Genomic DNA, 19,109 nt, shown 5'->3' with positions numbered 1-19,109 from the left:
ATAACAGAGAAAACAAAAGAACAACAGAAACACTGAAAAGAGGAAATGAATTAAATCGGCGAAACCAGCTTTATTTCATGAACTAACTATATCCCAGACATATTCATTGGTCTTCTTAAATTTGATAAGCTCATTTGAGGTATAAACGTACTAATGCATAGCCCAATTGCTTTCTATGTTAAATTCTGCAATTTCAAGCATTAATTGATACTATGTCTTAAGTTCAAATAAGGTTGCATTCATTTCATGTAAAAAATAAACCTAATCCTAACTTGTACTGAAAAAATCAACATACCTTTGATTGCATTGAAAAGAGCGCACTGGTTCCAGGAAGATTCATAGAACTAAACACGGTACTTCTAATCTATACAACAGGGCAAATGTTCAATAGATGTTTGCGCTACTAAATTCTTATCTGGGGAACATGATCTGCTTACCTTACCGGAGCACTTGAGATAACTCCAATGACTTTGTCAGTTTACTTTTTTTTATCTATGAGTATGACTGTCCCTCTTGTATCTTTTTTTAATTGAGGTGACTATCGACACCAATTATTATAATTGAATTATTTCTGTTTGTATTAACAGTGGGTTGTATCTACAAAGGACAATTATACAAAGCTGTTTAATTAATTCTACATTATGATATTTTGTATTTACAGTAGGTTTTATCTACAAAGGACAATCATACATTATAATATTTTGAATTGTGTTTACAGTAGGATGTATCTACAAAGGACAATTATACATTATAATATGTTTTCTTGTGTTTACAGTGGGATGTATCCACAAAGGACAATTATACATGAAAATATTTTGTGTTGTGTTTACAGTGGGATGTATCTACAAAGGACAATTATACATTATAATAGTTTGTGTTGTGTTTACAGTGGGATGTATCTACAAAGGACAATTTTACATTATAATATTTTTTCTTGTGTTTACAGTAAGTTGTATCTACAAAGGACAATTCTACAAAGCTGTTTACTAAATTCTACATTATAATATTTTTGTCTTGTGTTTACAGTGGGTTGTATCTACAAAGGACAATTATACAAAGCTGTTTACTAAATTCTACATTATAATATTTTTGTCTTGTGCTTACAGTGGGTTGTATCTACAAAGGACAATTCTACAAAGCTGGTGATGAATGGGACGATGGTTGTGATTTCCATTGTAAATGTGTGAATAGTAAAACAGGAAGATATCAGTGTTCTGCACAGTTAGTTTTTCACTTTATTTTAAACCTCTGATTAGAATTTAGCCAATTAAAATGAAGGTTTTTAATTGATTTTCTAGGAATTTAAAAAAAAAAGTAAATTATTCAGTTTTTGTTAATAACATTGAGGGGGTTACCAAGGAAACTGGTTGAAATGTGGACAATAAATTTAATGTCATACTTAGGGAAACAACTAAGGGTACCATAGGTGACCTATTGTAAATATCTGTCCCTATCAAATATTTCCCTGTTTGAGTTGAATGTTAAACCCTATTGTAAAAGAGGGACGAAAGGTACCAGAGGTACAGTCAAACTCATAAATCGAAAATGCACTGACAACGCCATGGCAAAAAATGAAAAGGCCTAATAGACAAACAATAGTACACATGACACAACATAGAAAACTAAAGAATAAACAACACGAACCCCACCAAAAACTAGGGGTGATCTCCGGTGTTCCATACCGGCTTGATAGCTATATTTGTAGGCCTTGTCACAACAATAACATAATTTAGATCCTATTCATGCCCATCAAGTAATTGAAAATTTCTTCTCAATATTTCTTTAAGTTTAAAAATGATTTATATACCATACTTGTCAAGAAAACTATTTTATAGAAAGTTGCCCGTGGTCAATTATGGTTTATGAGTCTGTGTTTATGCCCCACCTACGACAGAAGAGGGGCATTATGTTTTCTGGTCTGTGCCTCCGTTCGGCCGTCCGTTCGTTCGTCCGTCAATCCGTCCGTTCGTTCGTCCCACTTCTTGTTAAAGTTTTTGGTCAAGGTAGTTTTTTATGAAGTTGAAGTCCAATCAACTTTAAACTTAGTACACATGTTCCCTATGATATGATCTTTCTAATTTTAATGTCAAATTAAAGTATTGACCCCAATTTCACGGTCCACTGAACATGTCAAATGATAGTACGAGTGGGGCATCTGTGTACTATGGACACATTCTTGTTTTTAAATAGATAAAGTTAACGAATGAACAACGGAAGATAACTCCACGTCAATAATTTTTTCCCAATTGTGTTGCACTGCAATTTACATTGAAGTTCTTACACGCAATGCTTTTCCAGTGATATGTAAAATTTCCTGTCCTTCTTTCCAGTTGGTTTTATTGTCTTGACTTGCTTTGACACTCTTATGTCTTATTTATTCAGATGTCCAGAGTTCACCAGACTTCCTGCTCTCTGTGAACTTATACCTGTATCCGGTCAGTGTTGTAAGAGACTGCAATGTAGAACTCCAACAACAGTAGCCCCCGGTGTTGTAACTCCTACTTCCTTCATACCAACACCAGATCCCCACCCTGGATGTACTAATGCCATAGAAAACTGTGCTGATTATGGCCAGTCTGTATGTCACCCACCATATGATGCCTGGGGAAGGAGAAATTGTCAACATTATTGTGGAATGTGTGGTATGTATTCACTATACATAGCTAGTTATACTATGTTTATGTCTCACCTTAGGGCATTATGTTTTCAGGTTTGTGCATCATTGATATACTTACATTAAATTGGACAAATAATACCTTAAGCTACATTTGTCCCTCGGTTAGCTAAATAAAATGTACAATTTCAATTTGTCGGTTGCCCCTCTTTTAGTTTATGTTGATGGTTAATACAAATCTTGTGAAAAATTTACCTACACTCCGATACAAAATTTTCATAACTTAAAAAAAGATTTTGCCTTACCTACCTCATTTGAAATCATATTTTTTAATACAGTCCAATCAGCTGTGACGACATTTAAGTATTAATAATTGTCATTGTATTTTACAGCTCAGCCTGGTATGAACACACCTACCCCTTCATGTCAAGATAAACTTCCAAAATGTGATTTATATGGTAAAAAGGTTTGTGTCAACGAGTATGTACCATGGGCTAAAGAAAACTGTCAACATTATTGTGGGATGTGTGGTAAGTTTAGGAGGTTGTCAGTTTATTTTTAATCTATGAGCTTGACTGTGCCACTGGTATCTTTGGATTCTACTTTATGCAATAATTAGGAGGTTGTTTTTGCTTTGGTCGCTGTAGCAAAGGAAACACTCACATGAACTCATTAATTTCCCTGCTTATTACAAGATTTGTCAAAATTTGAACATTTTATACATTAATCATTGAAAACACAGCAATCAGATGTTAAGATAAGTGACGAGTTATTATATTATTAGATGTAATTACCCAAACACAGTGCTTTGCTTTTGCGCCAATTTGCATATCATTTCCTTTACATCTTTTTTTTCATGTGTGCCCATTATACATATTAGTAGTGTAGAAATCGTTTTATTCAATAGAGATTATTAATACTTACTTTAACACACAGTTTTTTTTTATGTCATAATAAAACTTATTCCTCTTAAACTAGTCATCGTAACCATAATGACAATGACTTTTAACTGATAAGTTCTTAATAGAGGCCCTTCTTAATAATGTTAGAACACATTCCTGTTCTAAACTAATCAGATTATAAAACCAAAGAGAAAGGACTAAACACTGTAATAAGACAAAATATTTGTCCTATATTTATTAAATTGAAGATGCGGTTAGATTTACCAATGAGACAACCATTCACCAAAGACACACACAAAATATGATAAAATTGAGAATGGAAATTGGGAATGTGTCAAAGAGACAACAACCCGACCAAATAAAAATTAACAGCAGAAGGTCACCAACAGGTCTTCAATGTAGCGAGAAATTCCCGCACCCGGAGGCGCCCTTCAGCTGGCCCCTAAACAAATATATACTAGTCCAGTGATAATGAACGCCATACTAATATCCAAATTGTACACAAGAAACTAAAATTAAAATAATACAAGACTAACAAAGGCCAGAGGCTCCTGATTTGGGACAGGCGCAAAAATGCTGCGGGGTTAAACATGTTTGTGAGATCTCAACCCTCCCCTATACCTCTCACCAATGTAGAAAAGTAAACGCATAACAATACGCACATTAAAATTATGTATGGTAACTCACAAATTCTTATAAATATTAGTATGAATTAAACATACAGATATATTATACCCAGATGTTCAAGTTACAAAATTATATACACTTATACTTGTATAACCCAACTTGTCAAGAAGACTAGCACTATTTAATTAATTATTACATCAGTTGTACATTGCATACGATATAAAAATAAGGAGATGTGGTATGATCGTCAATGAGGCAACTATCCACCAAAGTTCAAATAAAGTGGATGTAAGCAATTACAGATAACACTAAGGCCTTTAACAGTGCGAATGCCCCGTACCCTAGGGTGACTATGAAAGGTCCATCATGAAAATATGACACAATTCAATTGGGGAAACTAATGGCTTAATTTATGACAAAACAATTCAATTGAGAAAACTTATGGCCTAATTTAATATCAAAACAGTTGAATCTATTTGTTATAAAATAAAGTTGAACTACAAAGGAAGATAACTCAAATTATATCTATAGAGTATGTCAAAATTTGTTCCTTTGCTCAATACAATTTGATGTTTTATTTAAAGCTGTCTTTGCTTTAATGGAAGCAATGTTTACCCTTTAGCAATTCCGTTGTTGCTAACTTACATTGAACCTTCAAATACTCCATCACATACTGTTATCACTATGCTTGTCCATTCGTTTTTGATGCGTTTTGTTATTTGATTTTGCCATGTGATTATGGACTTTCCGAATTGATTTTCCTCTAAGTTCAGAATTTTTGTGATTTTACTTGTTGATAAGTTTACTGACTTTGCTTCAGATATCTGCTTTTTGTTTCCATTAAAATACATATACTATGCATGCATATTTGTACATATCTACTATTTCTGATGTATTTATTATTTCTTTTATACATTTTAGAATACTACAATGAGTGTAAGTATATGTGTGTTGAATTGTTCTTACATGTGCTGCTATGTGCTTTAGTTTATGAGCTGGCATTTGTTAATAATATTGCAATGGAACAATTGATACAATCCTAAAACTGACTTCTTACATGTAACTCTCATTTAAATAATCAAAAATACAGTATATCTCTCTCATTTAACTTTTTAATAAATAATCAAATATTAATGAATCAATGAAAAATAATTTTAAAGAAAGAAAAAAGAAAAGGGAATCAGTTCTCTTTTTCAGACAACTTTCTAAATATGCATTTATATATTTATTTTTCATTTGGATATTTAACCACGGGCTGAAATGTTTTAATGTCTTAATTGATAAATTACTTCTGAGAGATTAGTTATAGTTTAGGGTTGAACCCAAGTTGTAATTATTGCGTACATCCATTTTCTTTTATTTGCTTTAGGCTTAGAATGCTTACATTGTAACTGCTGAAACATGTTTGCAATTGCTTGTGTTCATTTATATGAAAGCGCATGCTACTTTATGCTAAATTGATTTTTTTGTGTTGCTTTGTTCAATTGGTTGGTTATTTTTTTGTTGGTATTATAGTACATTTTGTATATGTAGTTTGCATCCTCCTTATAATTAACCTACATATATAATAAAAAACATTTTAAAGTGTTAAAATATGTGTCCATTTTAAGGTTATGAGACCAATGTCTTTCTTTGGACAATAGGAAAAAAAATGAAATCAAAATAAGACTTTGAAAATAACCATAATATACTGACTAAAACCTTGACAAACACATATGGTTTGCAATCTTACAATTAAGGGAGATAATATTTTGGATTGTCTCTCTTTGACTGTTGAAATTTAGTCTAAGTGGGTATAAATTTGTTGGGTATTTTCTCCATTAACCCCTTTCTTTGGAAACAGGTAATCCAAAATTTGTTTTTATTTATAAAAATCAGAAAACATATCATAATATGACAATCATGATTGTTGTTACTCTTGCTTTTTTATTTATTTCAATTCTTATGATGTTTGCACAATGTTTTATAAAGATTTATTTATGCATGAAAGTGGATTTATATATCAACTTGTTTATTCAGATATAATATTACAGCTTTGTATTTTCATAGACAGTTGTATGAGTCAAAGTATAATTAAAGGAATGAAAATTATAAATGGAAAGTTTATGCTATATCTAAGCTATTTAAATGACTAAGGATGCAATAAAAACTTTCTCATACAACTGTCAAGGTTTAAATTCTAGAGAGAAACGGAGAGATGTGTTCGAATACTTGAAATCAAAACTCTGTCATTTTTACTGTCTGCAAGACACACATTTTACTGAAAAAGATGAATCATTTATTAGAAACCAATGGGAAGGAGAATGCATTTTAATTCTTTTGCTTCAAATCAAAGAGGAGTTGCTATTTTATTAGCAAATAATCTTGAATATAAAATAAATAAGATAAAGAAAGATGATAATGGAAATTTCCTAGGTGTAGATATTACAATTGAATGTAAAAATATAACACTTGTTAATTTATATGGACCAAATAATGACTCACCATCTTTTTATAATAAAGTAAATGAAATAATAGAAAACTTTAACTACCAACAAATTATTCTGACAAGAGATTTTAACTTAGTTCAAAATCAGGCATAAGATACATACAACTACCTAAATATAAATAATCCACGAGCAAGAGAAAAAATATTTGAACTTATTGAAACTTATGATCTAATTGATCCCTTTCGAGAATACTACCCAGACAAGAAACGATTTACATGGAGAAAAGTTAATCCTCTGAAGCAAACTAGGCTTGATTTTTTTCTAATATCTCGGAGTTTCTATCAAAATGTAAAAGAAGTAGAAATTCAAAACAGCTACAGATCTGATTATTCACCAATAGTTCTACACTTTAAAATAAGTGATTTCAATATTGGGAAGGGTTTGTGGAAATTTAATAATAGTTTATTGTATGATATAGAATATGTTAAATCTGTTAAAGAACAAATAAAACAAGTAAAAGATCAATATGCAACTTTAGTATACAATAGAGATTCACTAGACCAGATTGATTGCTCAGATATTCAATTCACAATTAATGATCAGCTGTTCTTAGAAATATTAATGACAGAAATTAGGGGTAAAACAATTTCCTTTCCATCATATAAAAAAAGGAAAAAAAGAAATTGGAAAATTCTTTAGTAAATGAAATTCAAAAATTAGAAGAAAATATACAAACCACAGAAACTCTTGAAGATCTCAACCAAAAGAAATCTGAATTACAAATTTGAAGACAAAAGAAAATGCGTGGTCATTATGTACGCTCAAAAATGCAATGGGTAGAAGAAGGAGAAAGATCCTCAAAATATTTTCTCAACTTAGAAACTAAGAACTTTGTTAATAAAACAATTCCAAGACTAGTCAATAATGAAGGCTGTTTAATAAACAAACAAGAACATATTTTATTGGAAGCTAAAAACTTCTATAAGGATTTATATTCAAAAAAGATACAATAAATAGTGTTAATCTAAATAAGGAAATTCCATTTTGAGACGTTCCCAAGTTAACAATGAAATAAGGAATACCCTTGAGGGGAAAATCTCCTAATCAGAATTAACAGCTGCTATTAAAAGAATGAAAAGTAATAAAAGCCCAGGATCTGATAGGTACACTAGTGAGTTTTTTAAATTCTTTTGGATAGATTTAGGTAAATTTGTTCTTAGATCAATCAACTATGGGAATAATATGGGTGAATTGTCAGTACTCAAAAAAAGAGGGATATTAACTTGTATACCAAAGGGAGATAAACCAAGAAAATATATGAAAAACTGGCGACCAATAAGTCTTTTAAACACAATATATAAACTTGGGTCTAGCTGTATCGCAGAGCGTTTGAAGTCTATGTTATCACTTTTAATAAGTAATGATCAAACAGGGTTCATTCCTGGAAGATATATTGGTGAAAATACTAGACTAGTTTATAATATTTTATTGTATACAGAAGAAAATGATATACCAGGTATTCTCCTCCTTATTGATTTTGAAAAGGCGTTTGATTCAATTTCTTGGAGTTTTATGGAAAGTGTATTAGACTTTTTTAATTTTGGACCTTCTATTAAACATTGGATCACTACTTTTTATACCAAAATTCAATCTGCAGTAACTCAAAATTGCCATCTCTCAGATTTTTTTTAGATTCAAAGGGGCTGCCGACAAGGGGATCCCCTGTCACCTTATATATTTTTACTATGTGCAGAAATACTTGGTATACTTATACGAAATAATGACTAGGTTAAATGAATCACTATAGATGACTCAGAGTATCTCATTTCACAATATGCAGATGATACTTCTCTTATATTTGATGGATCACCTGAATCTTTGGATACATCTCTTCGTACTCTAGATAAATATGCAGATGTATCAGGTCTTATTATATACTTAGACAAGACCAAGGTTGTTTGGATTGGGAAGAAAAAGTTAAGCCAAAAAACTATGTGTGTAAAGTGGGGATTGGAGTGGGGTTCCAGCAGATTTACACTTCTTGGGATAAATTTCTCAGTGGATATTAGTGAAATTGAAAATTTAAACTATAACCCCAGGTTGAAAGAAATCGAAAACATTGTAAAAACTTGGACTAATCAAATACTCTCACCAATTGGAAAAATAACAGTGATAAAAACACTTATAATATCAAAATTAAACCATCTATTCCTGTCCATACCTAGTCCAAATAGCACAAAGCTTAACAAATTTACTGATAAAATATTTTCCTTTATCTGGGATAACAAACCAGATAAAGTCAATAGAGACACCTTAAAGTCATAAGAAACGAGTGACCGGTGAAAAATAATGTTCTTCCAATTCTTGAACCAATGCATACAAACATCATAAACTTAGTCTTCTGTGCTCGAATTTATCATTTTTTTCGTGTAAATTTCGTATAATTGTCAATTTTTTTTTCAATCGGTCAGTGTTGTTGTGAAAATATGGCAGGTAATTAAAGTTCGTGTCTTGAAGCCGAAGTTTAACGATTGTCACCTGTTTGTCAACAATTGACGAAAAATAAACAAAAAAGCATGGAAATTGAGCACGTGTTTAACATGTAAATTCAGATAATAGTTTATTTTAAGGACATCCATGCGTATTGTGGTCACCGGATTTTTACGAGATGGGTCACACTGAGGTCACCTTGCATACGGAAAATATCTCGGGGGAATTGCTTGCTGGAAGGAGGCTATTCAAATAAAGTAAACTTCTTCTAAATATGAATAAATTAAAGAATTTTCTTCAGAAAAAAGTATATGTACATAAGTTTTATAATGAAAACTATCCATTGAGTTATTAAAATCATATGCATTAATTTTTTTTGATTTGAGGTTTCTTATGACTTTAACCAAACCACACTGTTTAGGAGGACTAAAAATGATGAATATTGAAAACTACATAAAAGGTCTTAAGTTAACCTGGATAAGAAGAATTAATAGAAATAATTCAAAACAAGTGAAACTTTTCCTCTTTTCAGAAAATTTGATTTTTTTGGAAATGCAGTTTCTTAGTCCTTATAAAAAGTTAAAGTATCCATTTTGGAAAGAAGTATTTGATGCTTGGCAAGATCTTAAAAATGTACAAAATAACTCTCAAATTAATACATGCCCTTTATGGAAGAATGATGGAATAAAGATTGGTAACCATTCAATTTTGTATAAAGATTGGGCTAAAAAAGGGGTTTGGCTGATCAATGACTTGTTACAGGAAGGTGGAAATTTTATGACTTTTGATCACTTTAATAATGTATACAATATTAAAACTAATTTTCTCACATATCAAGGTCTAATTTCGGCAATAAAAAAGTATTTAAAAGAATATCAAGTATGTCAAAGTGACTTAAAGAGAGAAAACGGACCAGTTTTGCCCTCAGTGTTAAAGGTTTTTTTTAAATCTCAGAAAGGTTCAAAAGATATGTATAATATTTTGAACAGTAAAAAGTCAAATTCTAAACAAAAATGTGAACAAAAATGGTCATTAATTCTCAATGCAAATTTCAATTGGAAAAATATCCATGTATTGCCCTTTTATATAACAAAAAAATCAAAATTGCAGTGGTTTCAATACTGAATAATACATCGAATCTTAGGCACGAATGAACTTCTCCTTAAAATAAAAATTAAAGATACAAATATTAGTAGTTTTGGGTGCGGCGGGGTTGAAACAATAGAACATATATTCTGGACGTGTCCATATATATTAAAACTGTGGGAAGACCTTAACTCCTGGATATTTGAGAAGACAGAAATAGAACTAACTTTAAATATTGATTTGGTTTTCTTTGGTATTCTAACAAAAACAGATAAAAATGATATAAGAAACTTAATACTTCTGTCAACAAAATTCTACATTTATAGAAGCAAACTATCTATGGAACAAACCAATATAATAGCACTAAAACATTATTTAAAAGAAAACTTATTAATAGAAAAAAATATATTCTATAAAAATAAATTACTCAGTAGGGCAGAAAACTGCTGGACCCCCTGGACTCCTTTACTTTCATAAAAACAAAAAACAGAAAACAAATAGACTCCACATATAAAGTATATTTATTTCATATCCAAACAGCCTATGTTTTTAAAATCATTTTCTGCAATGTATCAAACAGCTGTGTCTATCAAATAAATTATATATCTTCTGTTTAGTGTATATAACTATTATGCATACAAGTGTGTATAACTCACTATGTTCATGTGCAAATAAGAAAAATATGAAATTTAATATAAAAACTATATATATATATATATATATATATCAGTCTAAAGATTTATCTGCATAGTATCGCCTATTCTAGACGATCCGGTACATAGTAAATTTGCTGGTTGGTCGTTTTTATAGACTTTTATATATTATATGTTATTCAGGTCTCAGACAGGGTATATACTGTGACATTCCCGGCTTAGAGTTTATATCCCCTGAGCCGAAGGCGAAGGGGATATAAGCCCTAAGCCGGGAATGTCACAGTATATACCCTTTCTGAGACCTGAATTACACATATATTACGGATTACCCTGACTTAATGTTATTTTCCAGTGCAGGTATTTGATGACAACACATATATTGAAAAACCAACTTGATATGTTCGGCATATATACGTGAAGGATTTTCTAATTTGCTGTGAACATAATTTTATCGTGTATGTAATAATTTATAATAACACTTTTAACAATAAATTTAAGTATTAAAAGTGTAAAATGCGCGATTTTGTATCAAAAATGTATTATTGACTGAAGCACGTCATTATTTTCCCTCTGTGAGCCTCTGACAGTCTGATAGCTTTTGACTACGTCACAAAGTAACCGGTGTTATGATGACGTTTTTGAGGTTCCAATTGGGGATAAAAACGTCGTATATACCCCGGCAGTTTCCTGAATATATACTGACATCTCTGTGTTGTTATCCAATCACAAACCTCGACACATTTGTAATCCGTAATATATATATATATATACAACTCGTCTAAACATCAACCCAACAATGTTAGATCTGTAAATTTGCTTTCGCAAATTTTTGGTTCTTCCCTCGCCGGGATTCGAACCCATGCTACTGTGATATCGTGACACCAAACGCCTGCACTGCAGCCGTCCCGCTAGACCACACGACCACCTTGGCTCTCAGAAAAAGAGCTTTCCCTGGCCATGTGTTACCTTTCCACGTCAGTTTTAATCTAGCGGCGTACTACAGTACATGATATATAAGGCATGAAGATGTTATTGTTACAGATCAGCTAAATTATCTATAGTAAAGGATCCTACAAATTAATGTAATATACAGTCACAGAAAATAATGATATTCATATTCATATATATATATATATATATTTTTCAAAACCTGTGCATTTGTTATACTTGATTACTATTGTAGGTATATTACTAACAACAACTAACAACTGTATAAATATGTTTATTTATTAATATTAAAGAGGCCGGGATAAGGTACCGGTACTTGATGTTTTAAACTAACAAATGTACCGATTTCAATAAAATATGATTAATTAAAAAAAACAAATTACCCTTTAGCGTTCACAAGAACTTTGATTTTTCATCTCTTTAATTTACATATTCTAATCAACCTACATATGGATATTTATATAACAGCTGATCAGATGACAACTTCCACACCCTCCTGTGTTGACAAGAATCCCTCTGCCTGTGCAGAAATTGGACCGGATGTGTGTACTTTGCTTATTGACTTTGCCAGAGAAAATTGTGTTTACCAGTGTAACTTTTGTCCTACACCTTCAGTACCATCAGTACAAATATCAAGTATGTTATCATTACAATGTGTAACTTATGTCTTAACCTTCCTCAGTACCTTCATTAGAAATAACAAGTATGCTATCATTACAATGTGTAACTTATGTCCTCAACCTTCAGTACCATCAGTACAAATACCAAGTATGTTATCATTACAATGTGTAACTTATGTCCTAAACCTGCAGTACCCTCAGTACAAGTAACAAGTATGTTAGCATTACAATGTGTAACTTATGTCTAAACCTTCAGTACCATCAGTACAAATAAAAAGTATGTTATAATTACAATGTGTAACTTATGTCCTGACGATTTTGGTCTAGACTTTGCTCGTTAACCAATGAATTGTGATCGTGTGAAAGCAGTGAATTTGGAAGTTAAAGATTTCAATCAAGGTTGCGCTGTACGAAGTTTAGGTTGCAGCAACGTGAAACTTACTGACAATTTATTGTTACAGTTAAACGCCACTTGGAGGAGTCTTGGCCAATTCGATATCGTTGTTTTAAGAGCAGAAAGCCAGAGTATCTAGAGTGAACCACAAACCTTCGGCAGTCAATTTTTAACTAAGATCACATGCGCATTATGATGTCAAATTTAGACATTTGCCAAGATCATATCTAAATGAATAAATAGTTTATTTTAAATGTATAAGGTATGAATGACAGAACTATTTTACAAAATGTTTTAAATTGTTTTTTTTCGATATTACCAAGGTTTTGTTTATCAGTCCGCAAAATACAGCACTGTAATGTAGGTGTTATAGCCGAGGTTGTTGCATATTATCTATCTGCCGTTTGAACCAAATTTTAAGAAAAGAAACAGTGAAACAAAGGAATAGACACTTTAAATCATGTGTTTTTATATTGTATGTATTGAGACAAAGACGTTTGGTAACTAATGATATAATACATTCGATAACATTTGATATCACCTTTTTTAAGCACCATCACCAAATGGTATACACTATTGATGATATATATTTAAGCACCATCCTCAAATGGCTATGTACTACTGATGATATTTATTTTAAGCACACTCACCAAATGGTAATGTACTATTGATGATATTTATTTCAAGCACCATCACCAAATGGTTATGTACTATTGATATTTATTTTAAGCACAATCACCAAATGGTTATATACTATTGATGATATATAGTGAGGCACCATCACCAAATTGTTATGTACTATTGATGGTATTCATTTCAAGCACCATCACCAAATGGTTATGTACAATTGATCATATTTTTAGGCACCATCACCAAATGGTTATGTTCTATTGATGGTATTTATTTCAAGCACCATCACCAAATGGTTATGTACTATTGATGATATTTATTTTAAACACCATCACCAAATGGTTATTAACTATTGATGATATTTATTTTAAGCACCTTCACCAAATGGTTATATACTATTGATGATATTTATTTTAAGCACCATCACTAAATAGTTATGTACTATTGGTGATATGTATGTTAAGCACCATCACCAAATGGTTATTTACTATTGATGATATTTATTTTAAGCACCATCACCAAATGGTTATGTACTCTTGGTGATATTTATGTTAAGCACCATCACCAAATGGTTATGTACTATTGATGGTATTCATTTTAAGCACCATCACCAAATGGTTATGTACTATTGATGAAGGGAGTGACTGGAGTAGGAACATATCCCCCTGGTGTTACTGATTTGTTTGGATTATGGAACTCAACTAAGACAATTAATGAATTCCAACAAGAAGCCCAGGCACTGACACCAAACTTCCCAGGCCATTATAAGCCAATATTGTCAAACAACTGGACATTTCTTTGTTTGGATAAGGTAAAAAGAAAAAAAAGTCCCATAAAGAGAGTGCTTTAGTTATGTTCATGATGTTAAGGGATCTTATCTTTTTTTTTGCATATTTAGCATATTATGGTAGAATTAAACTTGACTACTATTTTAGCTAACAGTACCATAATAACTTTTTGTTAATGTTTTTTTTTCTGCGAAAAAAATCTCAAAACTTTAAAACTTATTAGGAATGATTTGTCGTCATGGAAATTTGATCTTTATGTCAAAATTTAGCTGGATGAAATATAAAAATATACAACAGTAGTATACTGCTCTTCAAACGAGAGATTGAAGTTATAATTATTTTTGAGTTCAGTACGATCTTTAAAGATTGTACTGTTATCGGCGTATATCCTTCACCGAAAGAACATCTCAATCACTTAAAGGTTAATAGACATACAAGGCAAATTAAAAAAAATCAATAATATAATTCTAAACTTTTATGATGAAACGAAAAACTAGGATTTCAATTTGTCAATGATATAAACTGTTTTAGAATGGTTTCACAATTTAATATTGAATAATAAGAATTTTGCTATTTTTGTTTCATATTTATTTTTACCAAATGCACAAAAGAGGGGAGAACGATACAAGAGGGACAGTCAAACTCATAGATCGAAAATAAACTGACAATGCCTCGGTTAACAACGAGAAAAAAAAAGACAAATAATAGTACAAACACACAACATAGAAAACTAATATCTTAACAACACGAACCCAATCAAACACTGGAGGTGCTCGGAAAGGGTGCCCTGATCCTGCTCCACATGTTGGACTCGTCGTGTGGTTTATGTTATTACAAACACAGAAAAATAGTCTAATTCGGTAGGCCATATTCATGAAATCCTTTATGGGCAATCAATACAGTAAAACGTTAATAATACATAACATCTAAAGCCAATGCATTCATGTATACTATAATAATATGCATCACTACTTTCAAAATTTGACCAATAACTGTATTTTATCAAATAAAATGACAAACAAATTGCTGAAGTGACAGTATTTTATTTATGATCATATTTTTTTTAAGAATGATCTGGACCTTTAGAAATGTGAAAAGCAATGGAACAGCGACGTGTCATCTTTATGAACAAACAAACTCTCTCTGACCGACAAAAATTTCAGACAATAAATCATTCAGACAAACCAAAAAATAGTTTGGCACAGCCTATAATTTGTAAGGTTACCTTTTCTTATTTGAATAAAACGATAGAAAATAAGGTATAGAAAAAATAATCAAAATATATTACAGGTCAGGGTATCTATATACAAAAATGGTGTAGAGAAAGCTTTCATGCTGTTCAATGCTACAGGATCAGATAAGATGAGTTGGTTTACACCTAGCAGAATTATAGATTCTTCGTGGCTGGATTTACAATCATCAACTAAACAGTACTTTGCAATGTCTCAGTAAGTATTTATACATTTGATAAGGTTTCAATTTCTCAGATACTAAAAGTAAATGTAAGCGTATGTTAAACCTGTATATACTGCATGATGCATTCTGGTTTTATATCCTGCTACTTAGTGTTTGTGCATATATAAAATTGTGTATTAAAACTGTACAGCTCAGGTTTTATTTTTCATTCTTGCGGGAAAAGTGCTGAATGATGCAAGATCGAGTTTAATGTTTGTTATAGTAACTGGCTGTTTACATAAATACAGCACTTATAGGTGTACTTTTGTTTGAATTATACTTTGGGAATAATCAGTGCCCCTTGGCATAAAACATTTCATGAAAATTTGAGTTGTCTGTAGATATTTTTATTCTAACATTCTAACTGAAGACATCCATAGCTTCTGGTTTGTTTAAACCGACTTTGTCAGATTCTAAAAATAGATAATGCAATATCTCATATTCTTCATATTTGCTTCACTATAAATCAATTTTCTAAATGATGTAAATGTCTCTTTACTTATAACTTGTATATAACTTGCTTGTCAAAAATGTACATTCAACAACAAGGTAACAATACATACCACATTATAACCTTATAGAGATCTATATTCCTAAAGCATAATGATATAGATTAAATGCATCATCCTCAGTAAAATAAAAGAAAAATAATTTCCTCTTTTTATTTTGCAAATGTTTCATTTATCTATGAAAACAATAACCATTTCAGAGACCCAGATTTCCTAAGGGAATTCTATGCAAGTCAATATGCTGATAAATCAAAATGTGATTCAACTGGTTGGATGTTTATATCTACAGCAAACAGATGTTTTCTGGAAACTGACAAGAAACCAGCTTTCTATTATGCTCCAGGACAGACCTCAGCTCACTGGGGATATAGTGAGTCTTCATTCAATTATAAAGCCTATGAAATTCTAATGGAACATATTTTCTTTTATAGAATGGATACTTTCTCCATTTTTTTTTTTTTTTTGCCATCTTCATTTGAAACAGACACCACCCCGAGATAAATATTGTTAAGACGGGTGGTGACAAATATGTTTATGATTTATACTCTTCAGCTCGCTGCGTCATATTTCTTTCTTAAAAGAGCTATATACAAATCTTTAATGTAATTTGTCTTCAATTATAGACTTGGTAAAGTTTCAAATCCAAGTACAACTAGGTAAAGTTACAGAGCTAAGTACAAGTCTTAGATTTAACATGAATTTTGATTATTTATTCTGCTTTAAAGATACTTCTAGATAAATTGTACATTACTTTCTTTATTTTGTGGGTACTTAGTAGACATACAATAAACAATGACTAATTAACATCTAGATTGATATAAAAATACAGGTATCACTACTATCTCTTACTTTTTGTAGAGAAGCGAAAGTGTATTTTAGTTATCATGATCTGGTGGCCTAATTTTACAACGTGTTAGATTGTGGTTTGTCATTACGTCGTTTGATCGTTTAATTATTGAACGTGACTTATTCATGATTGTGACTGTTTTGCATGGTGTAAATTCGCATTGGTATGAGACGTGTCACGGTTCCTTTCTATAGGAAATTCTTGTATTTAGTTTGATGTAGTATTTGTTATACTCGTCGGATTTTGTCATATGTTTTATCTTTTGTAGTTGTAAATCTTTTTTTGTTTGTTTGTATTCGTTTGTTAAGGAAGATATAATTAATCATCCAGTTCATTAATAAGATTTTTGTTTGGTTCAACTAAATTTATACGATATATTTGGTTTACATTTTGATTAAGAAGAAATACCAACATAGCTAGATAAAAAAATAATTATCTAATTTCTACCACAATTTGATATCAATTAGTATTTATTTTTCGTGTTATATCAACATTACAAACCTTGTCTTGAATTCTATCCTTATTCTATCCTATTAGTTGGGAAATGTTTAGATATTCAAATGTAACGTCATTTAAATTTGTGCGTTTATCGATTTAAGATTATTCATCTTTCCTTTTTTATTTTGTAGTTAGTCATTAGTTTTATCATTATTATATCCTGGTACCTGTGATAGCTATTATACAAATTTGCTGTTTGCAAAAGTATGAATTATTCTAAATAATAAGGTTTTTCGTATCTCAGGTAGCCGTATTTGGCTTAATTTTTTGGAATTGTTGGTCCTCGGTGCTCTTCAGCTTTATGCATTTTTTTGTTTTTGAGATTTTATACATCAACGCTTTATTGGTTAGTTTTGTGTGGACGAACCGCGCGTCAGGCGTATTACATTTAAACCTGGCATCTTTTGTTAGCTATTATTCTTGTGTTTTTCTGTCCTGTATGTTCTCCCATTTATTTCATATAGTCCTATCATATAATGTTGTCATTTTAATGTTATAATTCACATTGTCATAAAAGCGGGAGGTTTGGCATGCCACAAAACCAGGTTAAACCCACCATTTTTTATTAAATGTCCTGTACCAATGCAAGTCAGGAAAATGGCCACTGTTGTATTATAGTTTGTTTCTGTGTGTGTTACATTTTAATGTTGTGGTTCTGTTGTGTCGAAGTTCTCTTATATTTTTGATGTGTTTTCATCATTTTTAGTTTGTAACCCAATTTTATTTTTGTCTTAATCGATTTATGAATTTCGAACAGCGGTATACTACTGTTGTCTTCATTCATGTTCTACTTTTCGAAATTTACCTGTGACGACACTTTTTTGTAGCTTTGATACATTTGTATGACGCATAGTTCATTTTTCTATTGGAATGTTCTGTCGAAAGCTAACTTGAGGTGTTACTGGCTACTCTTATGTGGTTTACATGTAAAAATGGACTGTGTTCTGAGTGTTCTTGTATTTATTTGTAGTTTATTTCTGTCACGTTATGTTGTTAGTTTAACGGTATATTTCATAAGGCATAAAGCCAGCTTTACCCAACCATTTTATTCTTTTTTTTGGGTTTATCTTTGTTTGGCTTTATTTTCAATTTTGACATTAGTGCATTAATGAATGACAAGTCTAGCGTATTTAATGTTAAGCCTGATAATTTTATAATTATTAGCTTATCGTAATGTTCTATTGTATTATTAATTTGTGAATTTCTCTATCCTGAATGTTTGTCCATTCATTTATATTGTAGTCCTGTCATGTGATGTTATCGTTTTAGCGGTACATTTTACGTTGCCATGAAAGCGGGAGGTTCGGCTAGCCACAAAACCAGGTTCAACCAACCATTGTTTTCTGAAAATGTCCTGTACGAAGTCAGGAAAATGTAGTTCGTTTCTGTGTGAGTAGCATTGTCGTTTTGTATTTTGTTGTTTTGTTGATTGCTCCTATATTTGTGTTTCTGTAAGTTTTAATTTGTAACCCGGACTTGTTTTTTCTCCATCGATTTATTACTTTCGAACAGCGGTTGCCTTTATTTGTTTCCCCCTTATAGTTGATGTGTTTATCCAGTGTTGGTTTGTGACCTGGATTGGTTCTAGTAAAATCAATTTATCACTAGTTAATAGCGAT

The 19,109-nt window shown here is 31.1% G+C and overlaps 1 protein-coding gene across 1 annotated transcript in view; it reads left to right on the top strand.

Annotated features, from left to right (window-relative positions):
* The window catches only part of LOC143081096 (uncharacterized), a 31,041-nt gene extending 14,395 nt beyond the window's left edge, over positions 1-16,646 (top strand). Inside the window, exons 8-15 of the mRNA XM_076257332.1 lie at positions 1,107-1,221; positions 2,383-2,642; positions 3,007-3,144; positions 5,065-5,079; positions 12,218-12,385; positions 13,996-14,204; positions 15,472-15,629; positions 16,346-16,646. Of these exons, the coding sequence (XP_076113447.1) occupies positions 1,107-1,221; positions 2,383-2,642; positions 3,007-3,144; positions 5,065-5,079; positions 12,218-12,385; positions 13,996-14,204; positions 15,472-15,629; positions 16,346-16,646 (1,364 nt within the window). The remainder of the gene's footprint in view (positions 1-1,106; positions 1,222-2,382; positions 2,643-3,006; positions 3,145-5,064; positions 5,080-12,217; positions 12,386-13,995; positions 14,205-15,471; positions 15,630-16,345) is intronic.
* Positions 16,647-19,109: the final 2,463 nt, after the last annotated feature.

The sequence above is a fragment of the Mytilus galloprovincialis genome, chromosome 6 (genome assembly GCF_965363235.1).
Source record: "Mytilus galloprovincialis chromosome 6, xbMytGall1.hap1.1, whole genome shotgun sequence".
In the NCBI taxonomy this organism is placed as follows: domain Eukaryota; kingdom Metazoa; phylum Mollusca; class Bivalvia; order Mytilida; family Mytilidae; genus Mytilus; species Mytilus galloprovincialis.
This window is presented reverse-complemented; position numbering and strand designations above follow the sequence as displayed.